Below are 18,023 nucleotides of genomic sequence, written 5' to 3'. Positions count from 1 at the left end.
TCTACCAGGAGTAAGATTTACCAAATGAAAATCCATCCTTGAAGCTTGCTTTGAAGTCTTAAATTGTAGTTACCACAGTTTGTTCCTAAAATTTTCTCAAGTGACAGAAAATTGATTTAATATCTTTTGGTCACAAAATGCACTTTTTGTGTATGTGTTTGCAAGTTTCCCCATCAGAAAGAGGACTTGTAGCTCAGTGGTAGAGAACCCCAAATTGCGCATGGGAGGCCCTAGGTTCAGGTCCTTGCTGGTCCATGAAAAATAACATGGTTACAAAAAGCTCTGGTTACAAAAATGACCGTTCACTTGGTTGTAGGGCAGCCTAACATGCACATGAGAAGTCCTAGGGTCAATTACTAGTTGGTCTTTGAAAAGTAACATGTTAGTCCCCTTTTTCTGTTAGCTATTATATATATGCGAGGTTACATAGTTTTAACAACAAAATGTGTTTTTCAGAGTGGATGGACCAGCTAAACCTAAAAGCTTAAAAATTTAAGGACATTAAAGCTTCTTTGTAATGGAAGATTGCTTCAATGAGGTTTTCAAACTTGAAGTTCAGACTATTTTTGTTTCTACAGTATGTTAAAGGTCACTGAGGGTTTATATTTAATTATTCACTTCCTAATTCTTGACTACATTGATTATAAAATATTCTCATTTGTTTTATAGGGATTGTGCTAAGGTGTATGAACGGAATGAAAGTGGGCAGCTGCTGCTCTAGCCTACCAATGCACAGGATTCGCATGTATGCATGTTGTGATGGCCAAGAATCTGTATTTAAGCAGACATAGACAAGAACTTAAATCAGCTGCTGTTATGCTTCCGACAGGTTAGTTTTTGTTTACACTTTTAAGAATTTAACATTGTATTCATTTGTAATTTTGTTGATTTAAAATTTTTTATTTGTAATTGCCATGGCTGAGAGGACCGCATTGGGGATTTCTATGCTATGGAAGGGTGAACGCTTATTTGTTCTAGACATACTCTGTTATTGTGTCAGACGTTATCCATATTCAATGTTCTGCAAGATAATGGAATTGACAGTCTAACCATAAAACATGAAGGTACAGGTGAAGGAAAGCATTGTCATCATAATATAATTTCAGCTGATATGCATTTATCTATAGGTATCTACTAAGAACTTCGTACTGTCTAGGTAGGGTTATTTAGTATTTTATATAGATTTTTTCATTCAAAATATATTTGAAGAGTTCAAGTTTTTAACACTTGTCTCCTGAAGCCCTTTTCTTAAGCTGTCCTCAACCTAGGTTTTAGTTAAAAATCATTGATCTATAGTATAATAAGTGATCATTTCAGAGGGTTTAGCTGTAAGCATCTTCCATTCTTACACACTTGCCATACATATCAACTAAGGAATTTCCAGCAAAGACATTTGTATCCACCCCGGTTACTATAATATAACCATGAAGACTCCTACCCATTTGCAGATCTCGATCGTTAGTCATTTCCTCGAGAAGAAAGAAAACATCGAAAAATAGAACTACATAAAATTTTAAAATTAACAAAATTATGGAGTGCTATAGAAGTTCAGAAATGTAGATGTTTAAAAATAGAAAAAACTAGAAGTTCCAAAATAATGCCACTAAAAGAAAAGACATTATATCAGTATTTGATAGCCATCATCATTGTGTAAGCTGGTAAGTTTCAAATATTAGCCGCTGTAAATATCTGCTTGATTTTTTTGGATTTTGCCTACGAGTTTAAGACCATCTGATAAACAGAATAGAAAGAGCTGATTTATATTGCAATAAATACAATACATTGACAGCAAATATAAAGGACATGCTTGCAATATTCACTTTTAAAATCAAGTTCAAATTGAAAGTGCAATATAAAGACAAAAGTGAAGATATCCAGATGGATAAGTCTGATCATAAACACAAATACAACATACCCATTTACTGGGAATGAACATAAATAACTGCAGTAATAATAATCAGCATGTATAAGCTCCATCAACCCTAGGTTCTTCACTAAAATGCTTCAAATGGTATGGTTGGGTCTAGATCTGTCAAACAACAACTATGATCTTTAGTGAATGCAGGTATTGGCTCCTTAAACCCCAATGGCTGCTCTAGAATCTTCATGTTGACCCTCAAGAAGTGATATGGCTGGGTGGAAACGGTTTGGCCAGCAAGGAAGGAGTTACAACCAGAAAAATAGAAGTTTAATCCTTCTCAGTCTTCTGCGAAGTTCTTAGCGAATTTGATATCCAATAAGCTTTGCAAATCTAAAAACCTAAATTCCAATACTACCCAAATGTGACCTTAAAATAAAATCATGAGATTATACTCCATATCGTATCTTTCAATAAGATGAAGAATGTTGCGAACTAGGGTTTTTGGTCTGGCAAACCAACGAAAAAGAAGTAATTTTCAGTAAATAGAAGCACTATCAAAATCTTTTTTAACATCCCTGTAATATTCTCGTTCCTTGCGTAAGGATTTCCGCTCGTTTGACCAAATTACCAACTGATGGAGACGAATTGTAGTGGCCATATAATGCAAGAAGATGGTGTACGGTTCAAAACATGTATCACACCGAACTGGGAGGGGAAAACACAGGCCATATGGTATAATGGAGCTGGCCGTACAATATCTTGGAGCTGACCATACAGATGGTATAGGGAAGGATGTATGGTATGCAAAGGCAGGTTGTACGGTGGAGGTGTGGAGTCCGTACGATAGGAGTATGGAGATGTAGTCATACGGTGAAGGGGTGTGGAGCTGGCTGTGCTGTGCAAGGCCGAACGGTGTAGGGAGGAGGTCGTACAGTGCAGGAAGCAACTGTGTGGGATATGGAAAGAGGCTATGTGGTGATGTATGGTGGAGGCAAGGGTTATGGAAAGTGTACGGATGGTATAGTGTCGTGTGGGATGTAAGGTATTATAGGTTGCGCCAATGATTCGAATTGTGTTCAGAGTTGGCGTACAAATGATTGCATTCGTCAGAGACACCAAACAATGCTAGTACAAGAATTGAAAACCAAATCATAGATTGATGCAGATATGAGTATTTGCAAATAAAGATAGTGCACATAGAGAAACAATATTAGCACTTCAGATTTGCCAAATACAATGATAGATAAAATGCCGCTCCAATTCGCCAAATCCAAGCAAAACCATACAAACAGAATAGGGTGAGGGCTGAATCCCACTTAAGTCGGAAGAGCCAAGTAGAGAAGATCTTTCACTCTTGAAATGACGAACAACAAAGAAATCCCAACAGGAATTCACTGTAGAGAAATAATAAACCAAATCGCATACCTACTACTACCTACATGTGCTTAAATACTTGTTGGGGAAACCTTTCCGAGGGTGTACAAAGATAGCTGACGGCCACACCTACCTACAGACACAATTAAATAAAAAATGGGTCCGAGATATACTAAATCAATCGGAAGCACAAATACAAATATTATTAACTTGTGCCCCATATTAATAAATTAAAGTAACCAATTAAAGGTTCTTTTGTTATATTATTTAAATTTTTGGGACCAGTTAATTAATTAATTAAATTAAATTATTACATTCAAATTTGGGGACATGACAATCCCTAAATGAGAGTCCTATTCCTTCTTTTGTAGCTTTTTCGCTGCTTTTTCAAGAAAAGGAAACACTTTTTGCTTTTTTGCTATCTTTTTGAGAATATTTCTCATGCTTCTTCACTATTTTTCTTGGAATAGCTTTTCTTTTTCATTGTTTTAAAAAATAGCTTAATTTTTTCACTATTTTTCAAGAATATTTTGTTCGCTTTTATTTAATAAGAAGCACTTCCATTTCCAATCTCCCATTGTAGCAATAAATAATAAAGGCCCATTCATTAAAATAAATCATCTTCAATTTAATGTTTGGCCTCTATAGTCCCTTCATTAAGTAAATAAATAAAAATAATGATAAATTTAATATATAATATTTAATTTAACTCTATTAACATATAATTTATCATCATTTAGTGTAAAATCCCTGGCCTATATCAAAGTTGTGATGATCATCAAAATTGGACCTACCATCAATACTAAAAATAGCAAGTATGCCAACTCTGTTGGAGTTGATAACTAACTTACTAAAAATAGTAGGCATGAGAGAGTTAACCCAAAAGGCTGTAGAAAGAAATGTTATGCTCATTCAAATGTCCAAATATGACATCCCACCTGATACTACTTCCAAGATTTCCTGATCCTAATCATTAGCGCTTGGGAATCGGCTAAATAACCTAATGATGCCAACATGCTGAACTAGCTTAGGAAGGGGACATTACAGCCACCTAGAAAATGCAGGTGGGAACTAGGATGGGAATGCCATTATTTAGAAGCATGATACTATGCCGTTCAAAGGTTAGGAATATTAATAATTATCAGTCAATCGATAATAGTTCACTAGACAAACATCTTACTCCTGATCATTAGGTTAGTTAGTGATCATTTTAGAGCATTTAAACAATCATGTGTTTTGATGGTTACATCTAGTCATTCCATTGAGAACAAAGAAAATAATAAATATCAAAAAGTAAAACCAATTAAATGTTTAAATGAACAAAAAGTATGGAGTTCTATACAACCTAAAAAGTTTAAAATTTAAAATAGAAAAAACTATAACTACTGATGAAAATTTCACTGAAAGCAAAGACATATTATATTGGTATTTGATAGTCATCATTATAATGCAAGCTGTTAAATTTTTAATAATAGCCACCTAGAAAAAGCTGATGAGAATCAAGATGAGAATGCCCTTATTTAAAAACATGATAAGGTGCCACTCAGTGATTGGCAATATTCGAATCAATCAATAAAACTTCAGTGGAAAAACATCTTAGTCCTTTCTATTGTTTCTCTCCTTACTAATACCTTGTTGGGAGATAAGAATATTTTATACTAGAAAAATCTGTACAATTAAATGCAAAACGTAAAAGCAACCTCAAGTCCTATTGTATTTCTTTAGTGCTTTTAGCCCCTGCCAACAAAATATCGACAGTTAGGAAGATAACCAATGTGATTTATACATAAAAGAATAAGAAACTTCTGTAGGAAGCTCTTGATTTCTAAGAGAGATTTGAAGAAACTTCATCTGAAGTCTCTTGACTTCTGGAGACATATTACTGTGATACGGAGAAATTTCTTATGCTCCCATCCGTGTAACTTCCTCAGTTATGCCAACTGTTTAACTACCCAAGTTTCCCAACAACAAATTCTAACTAATTAAAGAAGATACTGCGAAACTAGATTTTTAGTGAATTTTGTGGATTTTAGGCATCAGAATTCTTAATTTGTCCATTATATGGTTGAAATTCCAAACTTTTTGTATGACAATTCTAAGATTAGTCTTTTCTGTAATGGATAGTATGTATAGACAGAGACACATCTAATGCCCAGGGTAGTTGTTGATTGTCATTGTAGTAAAATGTAGTAATGTATATTGAGTTGTGTGAACTTATTATGATTTATAATTAGCATATTTACTAGTATTTAAACTTTTTGTTTGTGCAGGTGAATCTCCTTGTTCATCAGCGTCTAATGTTGACAACTTGAATTGCCATGCATTAACAGTAGTGAATCAACAAAAACGAGTTGCATCTCTAAATGCATCAGGAAATTATGTGATTGATACACAACACTGCCAACACTATAACCATTTGTTACAATTTGTAAGTTGAAAATTGCCTTGTGGCATTTGGTAGATGATACATGTTGTTCTAGAATATGAAATTGCACTGTGACATTGATCCATGTAATTTAGCTTTGTTTTATCCTCTGAACAATTTTTTGTACTTATTTCTCAATTTCTATTAGTTAAAGCATGTAAGAGAATATTTTTATACTTGCAGGTTGATGATGCTAGTGCATCATTTGTAGCTTTTGCAAAAGCAGGTAGTGCTTTGGATGCTGCTAGTGATTCAAGTTATAGAGAACATGAAATATCTGTGGTGAAAAAGGCTATCAATCTGAACTTTCATAATCTTGATGGACTGCTCAGTCTTGCAATCCCTCTCATGGAATCTGCATCTTTATGTTGACATCTATTATGGCTTCAACAACAATTTTTGCAGAAATAAGGAGGTAATAAGGATTATGGAGCAATATGCATGCAATTATTTCTACCATTTACTTACATGAATAGGTTGTGTATGAGTTACGACTAGTGTAAATTATGTAAATTACTATGTTATCTTGCTTGAAGAATCAGAAATGTGCAAGTAGGCAGGATTTGAACTGTGAATGAAAAATGCATGTATCCTGAAGCTGTTTGTAAGAGATTTCATGTGATGTTCTTGATATAAAATATAAACATTACTTTTGAATTCCTTCCTGGATCTTCAGGTCAACTTCATATGAAGTGTTTTAGGAGTCTTATCATTTATGGAATGTACTGCAAATTCTGAAATATTTTCAATCAATATACATTTGACTACTAATTTTCATTCTCTCCTCTGAGGGGAGTTTACATACTTTGAAAGACATCGATGGATTCAATTTGACTCATAATTCGTAGCTCTAGATTGTGACACTTTTTTTTTTGATACAGGTGCAAACATGCCCGAGTTACCCAATAATTCATGGCTGGTTATTATTCCTTAGTCACTGGTGGTTGGATAAGGTGTATTTTTTGGCTCTTCAAAGCATTTTAATTTTTATATTATTCATGATTTGGTTAATAAATTGGGCATCGTTTTGCATTGCAGGTCTTGTTTTAATGTCTCTGTTCTGCAAGATTTCTTGCCAGTTTTATTTTAAGCCAATCTACAAATGCTAATACAGCTAACAGATTCACTTACAAATAAATGTGAATATTAGGACACCTGGCAATTGATATTTTTTGTAAAATAAAATTATTTAACTGTACTTCCGTGAGAGAACTCAATAAGATCGGGATGGACATGAACAAGGTATCAGAGTTGTGCAAAAATGCAAGTTTATACAATTTGTAATTTTCTCAAGTGTAAAATACTAGATAATATGTATTGATGCAATTTTGGTGACTGACTATTTGTGAAGCTTTCCGCAGAAACTTACATACAATAAAATAAAATTATAATATGAAGGAAAAAAACATTTTTGCAGTTTATTACCAGTTATCCATCTTTTGTTTGTCTGGGAATATCTGTTCCCCAGTTACACTTTTTCTTGTTTGTAACTTAGCAAACACATATTAAAAGAGCAATTAATCCATCAGGTTCCAATTATGGAGTGATAGATTAAGCCTTACAAATTGCTACTTTGTAGAATAAAACTGTATCTTAATTAAATACCAGGTTTTCTTTTGGGGCCCTATCTTTGAAATTGTGAGGGTTTTTTTACAGGGTCCACATCTCATACATATCTTTGAAAGGACACTGCTTTAACTAGTGCCCTATCGTCAATGGATATTGTTGTAATTGCAGTTCATCCTGAGTAGATCCTTCTTGCCACCTCCAACTTCACTTTTGGGCCTAGCAGTTACACAATCTCCAATCTGTGCTCCAACTTGAATGCTTATTCTACCTGTTTTCTCCTCTGGCTAGGCATCTACTACAGCTCTCCTCCATCTCCCTTCCGCATCCATTTGGTGTGCTCTAGGTTAAAAACTTATACTTCAATGTACTCCAATAGTGCATCTACGTATTCCCCTCTGTCTTATATGCATTACTCAAGCATGCTTCATTGACATCATCTACAAGACTATTGCTCTTTATCAATTGATTAGGGATCCTCATTTTAGCATGCTTCCTAGTGCTAAGATGTTAGTTAGGGAGATATGAAGGTTTTTGAACTTTTATATCCAATGTGAGAACCAAACAGCTCTAGCAAAAACTGTAGAAACATCTAGATTATCACTTATATTGCTTACAATGTTAAGTCGCATTGCCCCTATGTTTTGTCGCGGGGGCATGTTGGTGTTTGGTTGAATGTAACCATTTGTATGAAAAGTTTGTAAACAATTGTCATGGAGGAAACTCGTAGGGCTTTACAAATTAGATAGATCCTAAAGTAGTAATCTTTCTATAACAAGGACCAATCATATTGTTTACAATTATCAAGGTGATCTTATTCAAAGAAGCTCAATTTTTCTTTGTTTAAAGACAAATTGTGATGTAGACTGGAACATGATTTTAAAAGGCTCGGCAAGCACCAACTGTGTTTGTTTCAATTATCAAGGCCAGTTTATTGAAAGGGGCTCATTTTTTCTTTGTTTAGAGACAATGGAGCAGGATGGATGGTGATTAGAAGCGGATTATTTGTTTTGAATTTGAACAAAATGTTTTGACAAAAAATGTAAAGTATGATAGAGGAGGCATTAGGCTTTTGGAACCCCTTCATAGCTTTCATCCTCAAGTATTATATACTTAAAAATGCTATAGAGCTTTTGACCAATGTGGTACTGATCAATCCTCTTTCTTAGCCTTGGTTAACAAATGGGTGGACACAAAGGATAGCTTGAACTCTATCCTCAACCTTTCATAGTGCCTTCCCTCTCCTCTCTCGTCAATTGACCTTGATAGGAATGTTGTGGATTTCTAACATTATTTTCCTTGCAAGGTTATAATCTCATTTAATATTTGCATATATCTTTGTTTCATGTGGTATTTAATAATGCTCATACACGTACATTTCTCGCATGATTACTTTAAACTTTGGTTACATGATTCTTTGCAGACCAATTGGAATTATTTCATCTACATCCCCACATGTTCAACATTTTCATGTGCGTAAACATAGGGAAGGCTTGTTTCTTAAGGAATAACCAAAGCTTTCTTCCTTCGGGTTTTAGTCATACTTTTACATAGACTTCTTTGTTGTAGGTCTTCTGAAGTATTGGTTTGATGGGTTTTTTTTTTTTTTTTGGATTATCTAACTTTTAAGATTGTGTATAATGACTATTTGGGAACCCTTTGGTAGGAATTGTGATCCCATTTTAAAGGGGATTCCTAATCTCTAAATCTCATCGAGATCATTTCGAACATGTCGAGTTTTGGAGACATTCCCGTGGAATGGTTTCTAATGTTTTGTTTGTGTTGGAGTCGATAGTGCCATTTAAGTTTCTTCCTAGCCTATAACTCTAGACATTAAAAATGGTGGTCCAATGAACCAATAATTTGCATTATAAGGGGGATGAAAATGTTCTTCGCAAAAAAATCTAATGAGTGCAAATGATATTGTGGATTCAACCTCACACACCGAAAACACTAATGTCTTGCAATGTGTCATCACATCAATATAATCAAACCAAGTAGCTTACCTCATTACAAAGACAAAGTGAAAAATTGAAAATAAGTAGAAAAATTTTAATCAGTCAATAGAAGGCATCGAAGGGTTGAGGACTCAAATAAGTATGAATTATGGGATGTGGATGTGTCTTCAAATCATAATTTTTCAAAGATATTTTGAAATGGAAAAGTCTCATTATGTCAAATCGAATCACATACACTAAAGGGATTTGGATTTCTTTAAGGTCGATCAGTGTGCTAAGAGAGCCTTAGCATGATAACAATTGAAGTACAAAGTACTAAGATAATGCGAAGTCAATAAATGATAATTTATTGTCAATCAGTGTATTCTACAATGGATATAGGTAATGAAGGTAAATCTTTAGTTTGTATATATATTTTGGTTAGTAGATGTATTAAAATTACAAAATATGAGGATTATTGTACACTAATACAATAGACTAAGGGTACTCTTTTATATCTAATGAAAGATCATGGACTATTCATATACAACAAATTCTTTGGTTTTCTTCTTTGTTGAAGAAAATGAATTTTCCTTTAGATTTGAACAGTCTATGTACTCTTGAATTTCTCGACCCTTGAATGATATGCTTATTGACTGCAATTTCCATCTTGCAAGTTGCAATCAAAATATGGATAATTATTATGTTTTTTAAATATAGAAATGACAAAAAATATTATTAAATTCTGTTTATTGTTTTAACAAATCTAAATATGATTGAATGATCAATCTCCAAGAGGATTTCACTAATTGATTTCAGTGTTCCTCTAGGTCCAATCGGATCTCATATAAGTATATGTTATTTTGATTGGAAGGGACATGCCTTTTGGATTAGTGTCATTTCACTTCTCAAACTAGTCCCAGACTACTTTTGGGGTTTACACATTGACTTGCAATTACAAACTGTGTGTTGATACCATAATCAATGATCTACACAAGTAATGATATTAGACTCAATTTGATTGGAATCTCTGCACTACTAATCATGGCTTGATTGGAATTATATGTGGAACATGAAATAATAATCTATAAGATTAAATGCACATCGCCATTATACTTGGAACCGCTTATATATGATATTTTGATTTGGTGTATGAATGATAGCCAATTTCAAATATTACATCAATACGATGATATAATTCCAAGAATTTAGATATGTGTGTGTATCGATATACACAATATATATTATATATATACATACATATATATTTATATCATATTATTGATTAATATCATTCATATGTCTAACTGAAGCTATCATTTTTCAACACTCCCTCTTAGCTATGGAAGATACAAGTTTAACAAGTATACAACTATATCACCTTACTCATGATATCAAAAGATATGGTATGTTTACAAATATGAAGTCATGTGACATTCTTCGTAACACAAATATCCATATTATGGTACGTGTAATGACATCAAGTCTCATGATGTCTACCATAATGAATCATTGTATATCCATGAATACATTATCCACTACCATTATCTCTTAAGGATCATAATTGTCTCTAGATGATATCAAGTCTCATGATATCTATTAGAATGTTGAAGAGATACTAACTATCATGTCATTGTATATCCATGGATATCAAGTCACGTGATATCCATCACAATAGTGAAACAAATCATTGTAAAGTTGTCACCTTATAATGTCAAATACAAGTGTTCATTGTCTAAAAGATTGTCACCTTTCAATAATGTCCACAGGGGCCCATAAATTCATGGAGTCACACACATGATGACAAAAGAGTTTACAAATTATAAATATTTTATATAAGCCTTGTCGCATTCTATATCCCTGTCCACTAGCTAATTGTTTTGAACCAAGGAAATGAGAGAATTTTATTGCTTGGTGCATTGATTCAATCAATCAAGAAGCAGATGCTTTTGCCCCCATCTCACTCACCTCTATTAAAAAGTTCTAAATTGTTCACGATACTAAAAACTAACTACCCTCCATACAACAAAAACATGGTGTGGTAACCCTCAGAGGCGAAGGGTACCCCCTACCATTCTATAGATGACGTGGGCCCCAAATAAATTATCGCATGGTGCTAGAAGACCTTCCTTTTTAAGCTTGTTTACCTTGATAGATGGCATAGGCATTGATAGGGATAGTGGAATAGACAAAGATTGTAGTAGCAAGCCAAAGAGATTGTGATCATTCCAAATATTGTGCAAGCCCCTACAACATAATTGTTAGGGTTTTGCTGGAAGGGTCCCAAAATTCAAGTGCAAAGACATGGGAAACTTTGGTATAGGCATCACCCACATAGGCAATGGTTGCGAGTGGGAATCCCACTACTACTAGTAATCATATATAATGGATGACAAGTGTGTATTGATTATATTCTGGATTGAGACCCCCCTATACTAGTAGTTGAGTTGATTCAATTGTGGGTTGGAAGATATAGTAGAGGATAAATTAATTTGTGGGTGGCAAAGAAGGGGCAATCATGCATTAGAAGACTCGATCCCCACATCTGACCAAAATTTATGGGTTGCCCTACTAGAACTACTGACAATAATAATTTTGAGACTCAATCTCAAATTTGACTTACATTTTCAACCATACTAAGTTTGTTTTGAGTGTTCAACTTTTACCTTGGATATAGGCTTGGTGAGAATGTCTCTTGTTTGATCACTTGAACTAATATACTCCAACAAAATCACATTCCTTGCGACCATGTCTCTCACATAGTGATAAGGAATCTCTATGTCTTTTGATCTATCATTTAACATTGGATTCACAAAAAGCTTGATACAATTCTGATTAACTCACCAAATAATTGTAGGATTCAAGGGCTCACCAAATTATCCTTCAAGCAATCTACAGAGCCATACTGCTTCTCTTGCTCCCTTAGAGGTTGCAATGTATTAGGCTTTTGTAGAGCTTTATGCAATTGATGATTGTTTCATGTTGATCCATGAGATCATTGCCAATCCTAAATTGAAACAACTTGATGTTCTTTTTCAATTGGTAACGCTTTCAGCCCAATCTAAATTAGATTATCCATGTAGATCTAGGTCAATATTTTTGTATTTAAGACCATACCCAATTGTACCTTTAGGGTATCTCAAAATATGTTTTGCAACAACAAGATGTATCTCCTTTTTTTCACACATAAACCATCATAGAGCATTCATTGCATAACATGTATTTGGTCTTGCGTTGACCAAATATGTCAATGATCCAATTATCTATCTATAGAGTGGGATTTGCAAATTTTGATTCTTCTATTGTTTCCTTCAAATGGCAAATTGATTTCGATAGGTGTAGACATGGGTCTACAGTCTAACATTCCAAACCTTTTTAGAATGTCAATGGTATACTTTCCTTGATTAAGAATGATGCAATTTATTTCCTACCACACTTCCAATCCAAGGAAGTAATGTAAAATGCCCATGTCCTTCATGTCAAAATTTGAAGCTAGGTCCTTATATTGAGAGATTAGGAAATCTTCTCTTATGATTAGCTGGTCATCAACATATAAGATAAGTATTAGCATATCACCATTAATTACCTTAAAATAGAGGTTTGGATCTGCACCATTCTTGAAAAATCCTAGTCCTACAAGGTAGCAATCAATCCTCTCATACCATGTTCTAGGGACATGTTTAAGTCCATATAAAGCCTTCTTTAATTTGCACACATGTGATTCAACATTACGTATTACAAAGCCTTCTGGTTTCTCAAAAAAAAATTCTTCAATTGTCCCATTCAAGAAAGTTGTCTTCACATCCACTTGATGGATCTTCTAGCCTTCAGATGCCACAAGATCTATTACTGCATTGTTTGAGATGTAACATGTAACAAGTACACAGTATTTTAATAGTCAATACCCTCTTTATGTGAGAAACCTATGGCAACAAAATGAGCTTTGTGTTTCTCTGTATTGTCATCTACAACATTGTTGATTTTGAAGGGTCATTTGGAAGAGACAACAAATTTCCCTTTTGGGCTTGGAACTATATCACACACATCATTCTTTACAATGGATTGATACTCTTCTATCATAACATATTTCATTGTACAACATGGCTCTAGTAGCATTTATAATTTTTGTATTCTCTCTCTCTCTCTCTCTCTCTCTCTCAAATTCCATTTTGTTGTGGATTAGAAGGTACAATAAACTCCCTCTTATTCCTAACATTCACACAAAATTCTTTGACTTTTTTGAAAGTGTACTCTTTTCCATATCTGTGCTCAGTGCTTTGAGTTTCTTCCCAAAAATGTTTCTTGTAAGAGCTTTGAATTCCTTGAACCTTATAAGGATTTCCTCGGATTCTTTACATTTAAGAAACTATATCCAAGTCTTTCTAGAGAAATCGTATACAAAGATTATATAATATAAGAATTCTCCCATTAAGGGTACAGACATGGGTCCACATAAATTAGAATGAATTAATTTGAATACATTTTTAGTTTTACCAATACAGTTTAGGAAATTCCCCTTTGTATTCTTTCCTAGGGCACACCTTTTGCATGCTTCTTTATGGGATTGATTAGTCTGGGCAACCCAGTTACCATTTTTTCCAGTGAAGACAAAACACAAAAATGAAGATGTCCTAGTCTTCAGTGTCAAATTCACTTGAGTCATATTTCTTATGAATTAGTACAAAATTTGTAAAGACGTCTTTTTCTTATTCCTATAGTTTGTGCTTTCTTTATGGTGGAGTTCTTTGGCCATGCCAAAAATTCTCTATCTATGAAGGTAACTCTATTCCCTTTGTCTTCAAGAGAAAAAATAGAGACTAAGTTTCTTTTAATCCCTAGTACATATAGTACTCCAATGAGTTGAAGGGATATGTCTGACTTCAAATTTATGATGCAAGTTCTAATCCCCTTTACTTGATAATCTGAATCATCCCCAATAGTCACTTTGTTGGATGTCTTATTGGGAAATTGAGATACTGATAGTTGGGGGGTGAATTAGGATCACAAAAACTTTAGCCTTAAAAACAACGTGACTGTATTCACCACATTATCCATCTCATATCTGGATTATGCATAACATAACTAAAAACTTCAAATGCTGAAATAGATCTAAGTATCACATCCATGAAAATGTAAACACATACACAAGAGATTTTGGTTACCCAAAAACCCTCCAAGGCAAATGTAAAACTAGGGTGGGGATGACACCCACAAATTTTCACTGCTGCAGTAACAAAGTTAGCCTATTAGGACTACAAGTTTGATCACTTCTGATGATCTACCCTATGAGGGATCTGCCCTGTTAGAAGCTTTATAAATACTGTTAAGTCTACCTTGATTAAATGATTTAACACTTAGAATGAAGTAAGGAATCTATTAAGAGATTTACATAGAACTGTTAGAAACACTTTGTTAAGAGATTTACATAGATCTGTTAGAACCACTACGTTAAGAGATTTACCCTGACTCAATCTACCAAAATTGATTTAGTACCTAATCCTTTAGTCTGCACTTACAATTTTCATTACATGTCTTGTATTTGCAATCAGTGGCCTGCTCTTTTATTTGATTTATCTTTAATTTGTCCTCCATTGCTTCACTAGGTCGCTAACTTTGTTGCCTCACAACTCTCGGTTGCAACCTTTAAAACCTAACTCCTTTGCATAATACTTTGCTTCCTTTCTCTTTCCATATTACAAATAGGGTTTGGATCTACCCTTTTAAAGACATTTGTAGAGTCTTTTAGAATAAGATCAACGATCCAGATGTTTCCTTTTGCCTCTTCAATGGTGGCTCGGTGCTATTTGTTGTTGTTGCCCTAGTTCTCAATCTTAGTGGTACAGGAGAAGAGAGGGGCTTCGATGTTACCTTCTTTACATTATTCCTCACCTTCGCTCAATGATTTTGATTATTTTATCCTTCTTTTCTTGTGAGGTGACAAGTGATAGGGCTTTACCTTGTTTCTCTTCACTTTCTTCCTCTTCCTCTACATCACCTTCACTATCTTAGTCCTCTCCAAGACCTTGTGTAATCATTAAATGTCCTCCGCCTTTAGTTTGTCTTCCTAGCTTCCCTTCTAGGTCTTCAATCATTTTCTTTCTCTTCTTTTTAGTAGAAGAAATCTTAATATCCACAGTTATTCTTTCTGTTTCTTCTTCATATTTGCCAAAGGGCTTGGCCTTTGCATCAACTACTTTAGTAAGTAGTGTAGTAATTGCTGCACTCACATCATTAATATCAATTTCATATCCAAAAGGTTTAAGCTAGGCTATCCTCGACTTAACTTCCTGTACATATGTGTAGTCAGTATCAACTAGAAAACACACATCAGTGTAGTACTTTTCAACTAAGGATGTGGGAATCCTTGTTCTTTTCCTCATTTTCTATTTGAACTCGTCAAAATATCCATCTAATACATCTTGTACATATGTGTAGTTAGTGTCAACTACAAAACACACATCACTGTAGTACTTTTCAACTGAGGATGCAAAAATCCTTGTTCTTTTCCTCATTTTCTGTTTGAACTCATCAAAATATCCATCTAATACATTCTCAAAATTCTCTCCCAAATTGGCAATATACTCACTTATCTGCCTTGTAGTAGGTTTGCCTTGTTCCCATACAATATTTCTAATAATAGGAAAGTAACTCTGAGAATAAAAGAAAATACACATGATCAATTATCCAAACTTACATATAGAATTCTTTGCTTTTCTGATTGATACTAGGTTCTCTACCAGTTGAAAGCATTGAAGCTTGACAAGATCATAGTCATGATCTTTCATTGCAATCTTCCAAGCCCAATCTACCACCATACACGATACATTGATCAGTAGGCTTGATTGATAAAATTTGTGTTATTACTCTCACTACAAATTCAATCAATGGATCAATGATGGGTGAAATAGACATGCCACATCCATTCCACTCAGCCTTGGTGTTTGATTAGCTTGTGTAACAAATGATTTTTCATATAAAAGCCAAAGATGATTTAAACAAAGAATTTCCAACATTCTTAAATATACAACTGAAATCCTTTTCAAATGACATTAACTGTTTTTAACAATTAACTAAAATAACCATAACCATATCAATGTTCATCTAAAAATAACTAGTTTAACGATTAACTAAAGATAACTATATCTGTGATCATCTGAAATAACTAGATTAACGATTAACTAAACATAAATATATTCATGATCAACTGAAATAACTAATTTAACAATCAACTGAAAATAAATGTCTTTATGATTAATTGAAATAACTAGATTAACAATCAATTAAAAATAACTGTATTTATGATCAACTAAAAGTAACTAGATTAATGATCATTTGATAATAATTGAACTATCCTTTCTACATACAAGTAAAGTAGATGCTTATCAAGAAAAGAAGGAAAGAAACATACAAGTATCAATTGGAGGATCTTTACCTGATTGTGCAAGCCTTGACTTGGTGAGAGGAGAAGCATTAGCATAGGTATAACCTCCCAACCTCGGACCATACTTATCCCCACACAATCCATTAAATTAGAAAGGCTCTCCCTACTTTGAGATCGGATTTGGGATGTTCTTAGTCTAGCCACCTGAGCATTCTGATGTTTAGAATGTATGCACAGTTATTAAATGGACATGCTTGCATAATTGGCACCGCTGACATCAAGTGATCATTAGATGGCAAACATGCATATAAACTACCTAGGCCAATAATTTTTGATGGGCTCAATGACCTGATCACCACCGCTCGATTTCATTATAGGGATGAGCATGAGCTATTAAGTAAGATTTATTTATTTTATTTTTAAAAATATCAAGTTTGATTTTATTCTCTTTATCCTTGTGGGATTTCATCTCACCTCTTCACCTTTTCCATCGCTAAACAGCCAGTGAGTCCTAGGTGTTTTAGATTCTTAGAGCAATCAGCTCTATTAATTTATGGTAAATGGTTGCTTTCAGCATTTCATATTCTGTGATTAAAGACTTACAAAAACTCTCTATATTTTAACTTCCATTGGCTAAATATTTTATGATTCCATGACTTGGTACTTTACTATGATTCATAACAACTTTTTCCTATGATTATTCAAGATCAAATATAATTTGCAAACTATTGTTATGGAATTGGAAAGCTTTACTGATTATGAAAGAAATATATTTAGCAACATGGAAAGACTGATCATTCACATGACTTGGTATATTATCTGAAGTTGGTTGAGCTTTGTTGGACACTAGATATCTTCCCTTCTTCAATCAATCTCTCAGAGTATAAAGGCAACTTCAACTTCAGAAGAAAGAAATATGTACGGCAACATGTACAAAGACGTCAACAATTATATTTGCAAAAGGTTCTGAGTTGACATAGGTTTGAGGTTTATGAAACCAGAACTAAGAGCATGGAAATTATATAATAGAATGAGGAAGGAGTCGGGTTTAACAGATGGAGCTGATTTGAGTATGGCAATCGGGTGGAAAGTTGAAATGTTATTACTGAATGTACCATGTCACAACAAGGTAGTCGGGTGTAATTTAAAGGATGTTCATCTACCATACATGGCTTCAGCTTAGAGGAAAGAATCATGCCTTCTTGGCTTTTGTAACATAAAAGATTATTTGTCAATTCAAATTGCCAAGTGTTAAGTCGGTTGAAAAGAAAGGAAAAATAAAAGGGTGGAAGAAATAGTTGGAAAAATTATAATTCATTTTATTTTTATAATATATATTTACATATGTTCATGTAAATTTATCAATGGGGTGACATCATTTTATTAAGTTATTATAATATAATGGTGCCATTATATATATATATATATATATATATATATATATATATGAAAGATCAATTAAAATCCCTTGAGGTATGT

General features: G+C 33.7%; 1 protein-coding gene across 1 annotated transcript in view; it reads left to right on the top strand.

Annotated features, from left to right (window-relative positions):
- The window catches only part of LOC149559349 (uncharacterized), a 125,116-nt gene that overhangs the window by 48,744 nt on the left and 58,349 nt on the right, over nucleotides 1-18,023 (top strand). Inside the window, 1 exon segment of the mRNA XM_089831359.1 lies at nucleotides 5,844-6,027. Coding sequence (XP_089687485.1) covers nucleotides 5,844-6,027 — 184 coding nt within the window.

This window comes from Cupressus sempervirens, chromosome 5, assembly GCF_028749045.1.
Source record: "Cupressus sempervirens isolate cs-2001-9-10 chromosome 5, ASM2874904v1, whole genome shotgun sequence".
NCBI lineage: Eukaryota > Viridiplantae > Streptophyta > Pinopsida > Cupressales > Cupressaceae > Cupressus > Cupressus sempervirens.
This window is presented reverse-complemented; position numbering and strand designations above follow the sequence as displayed.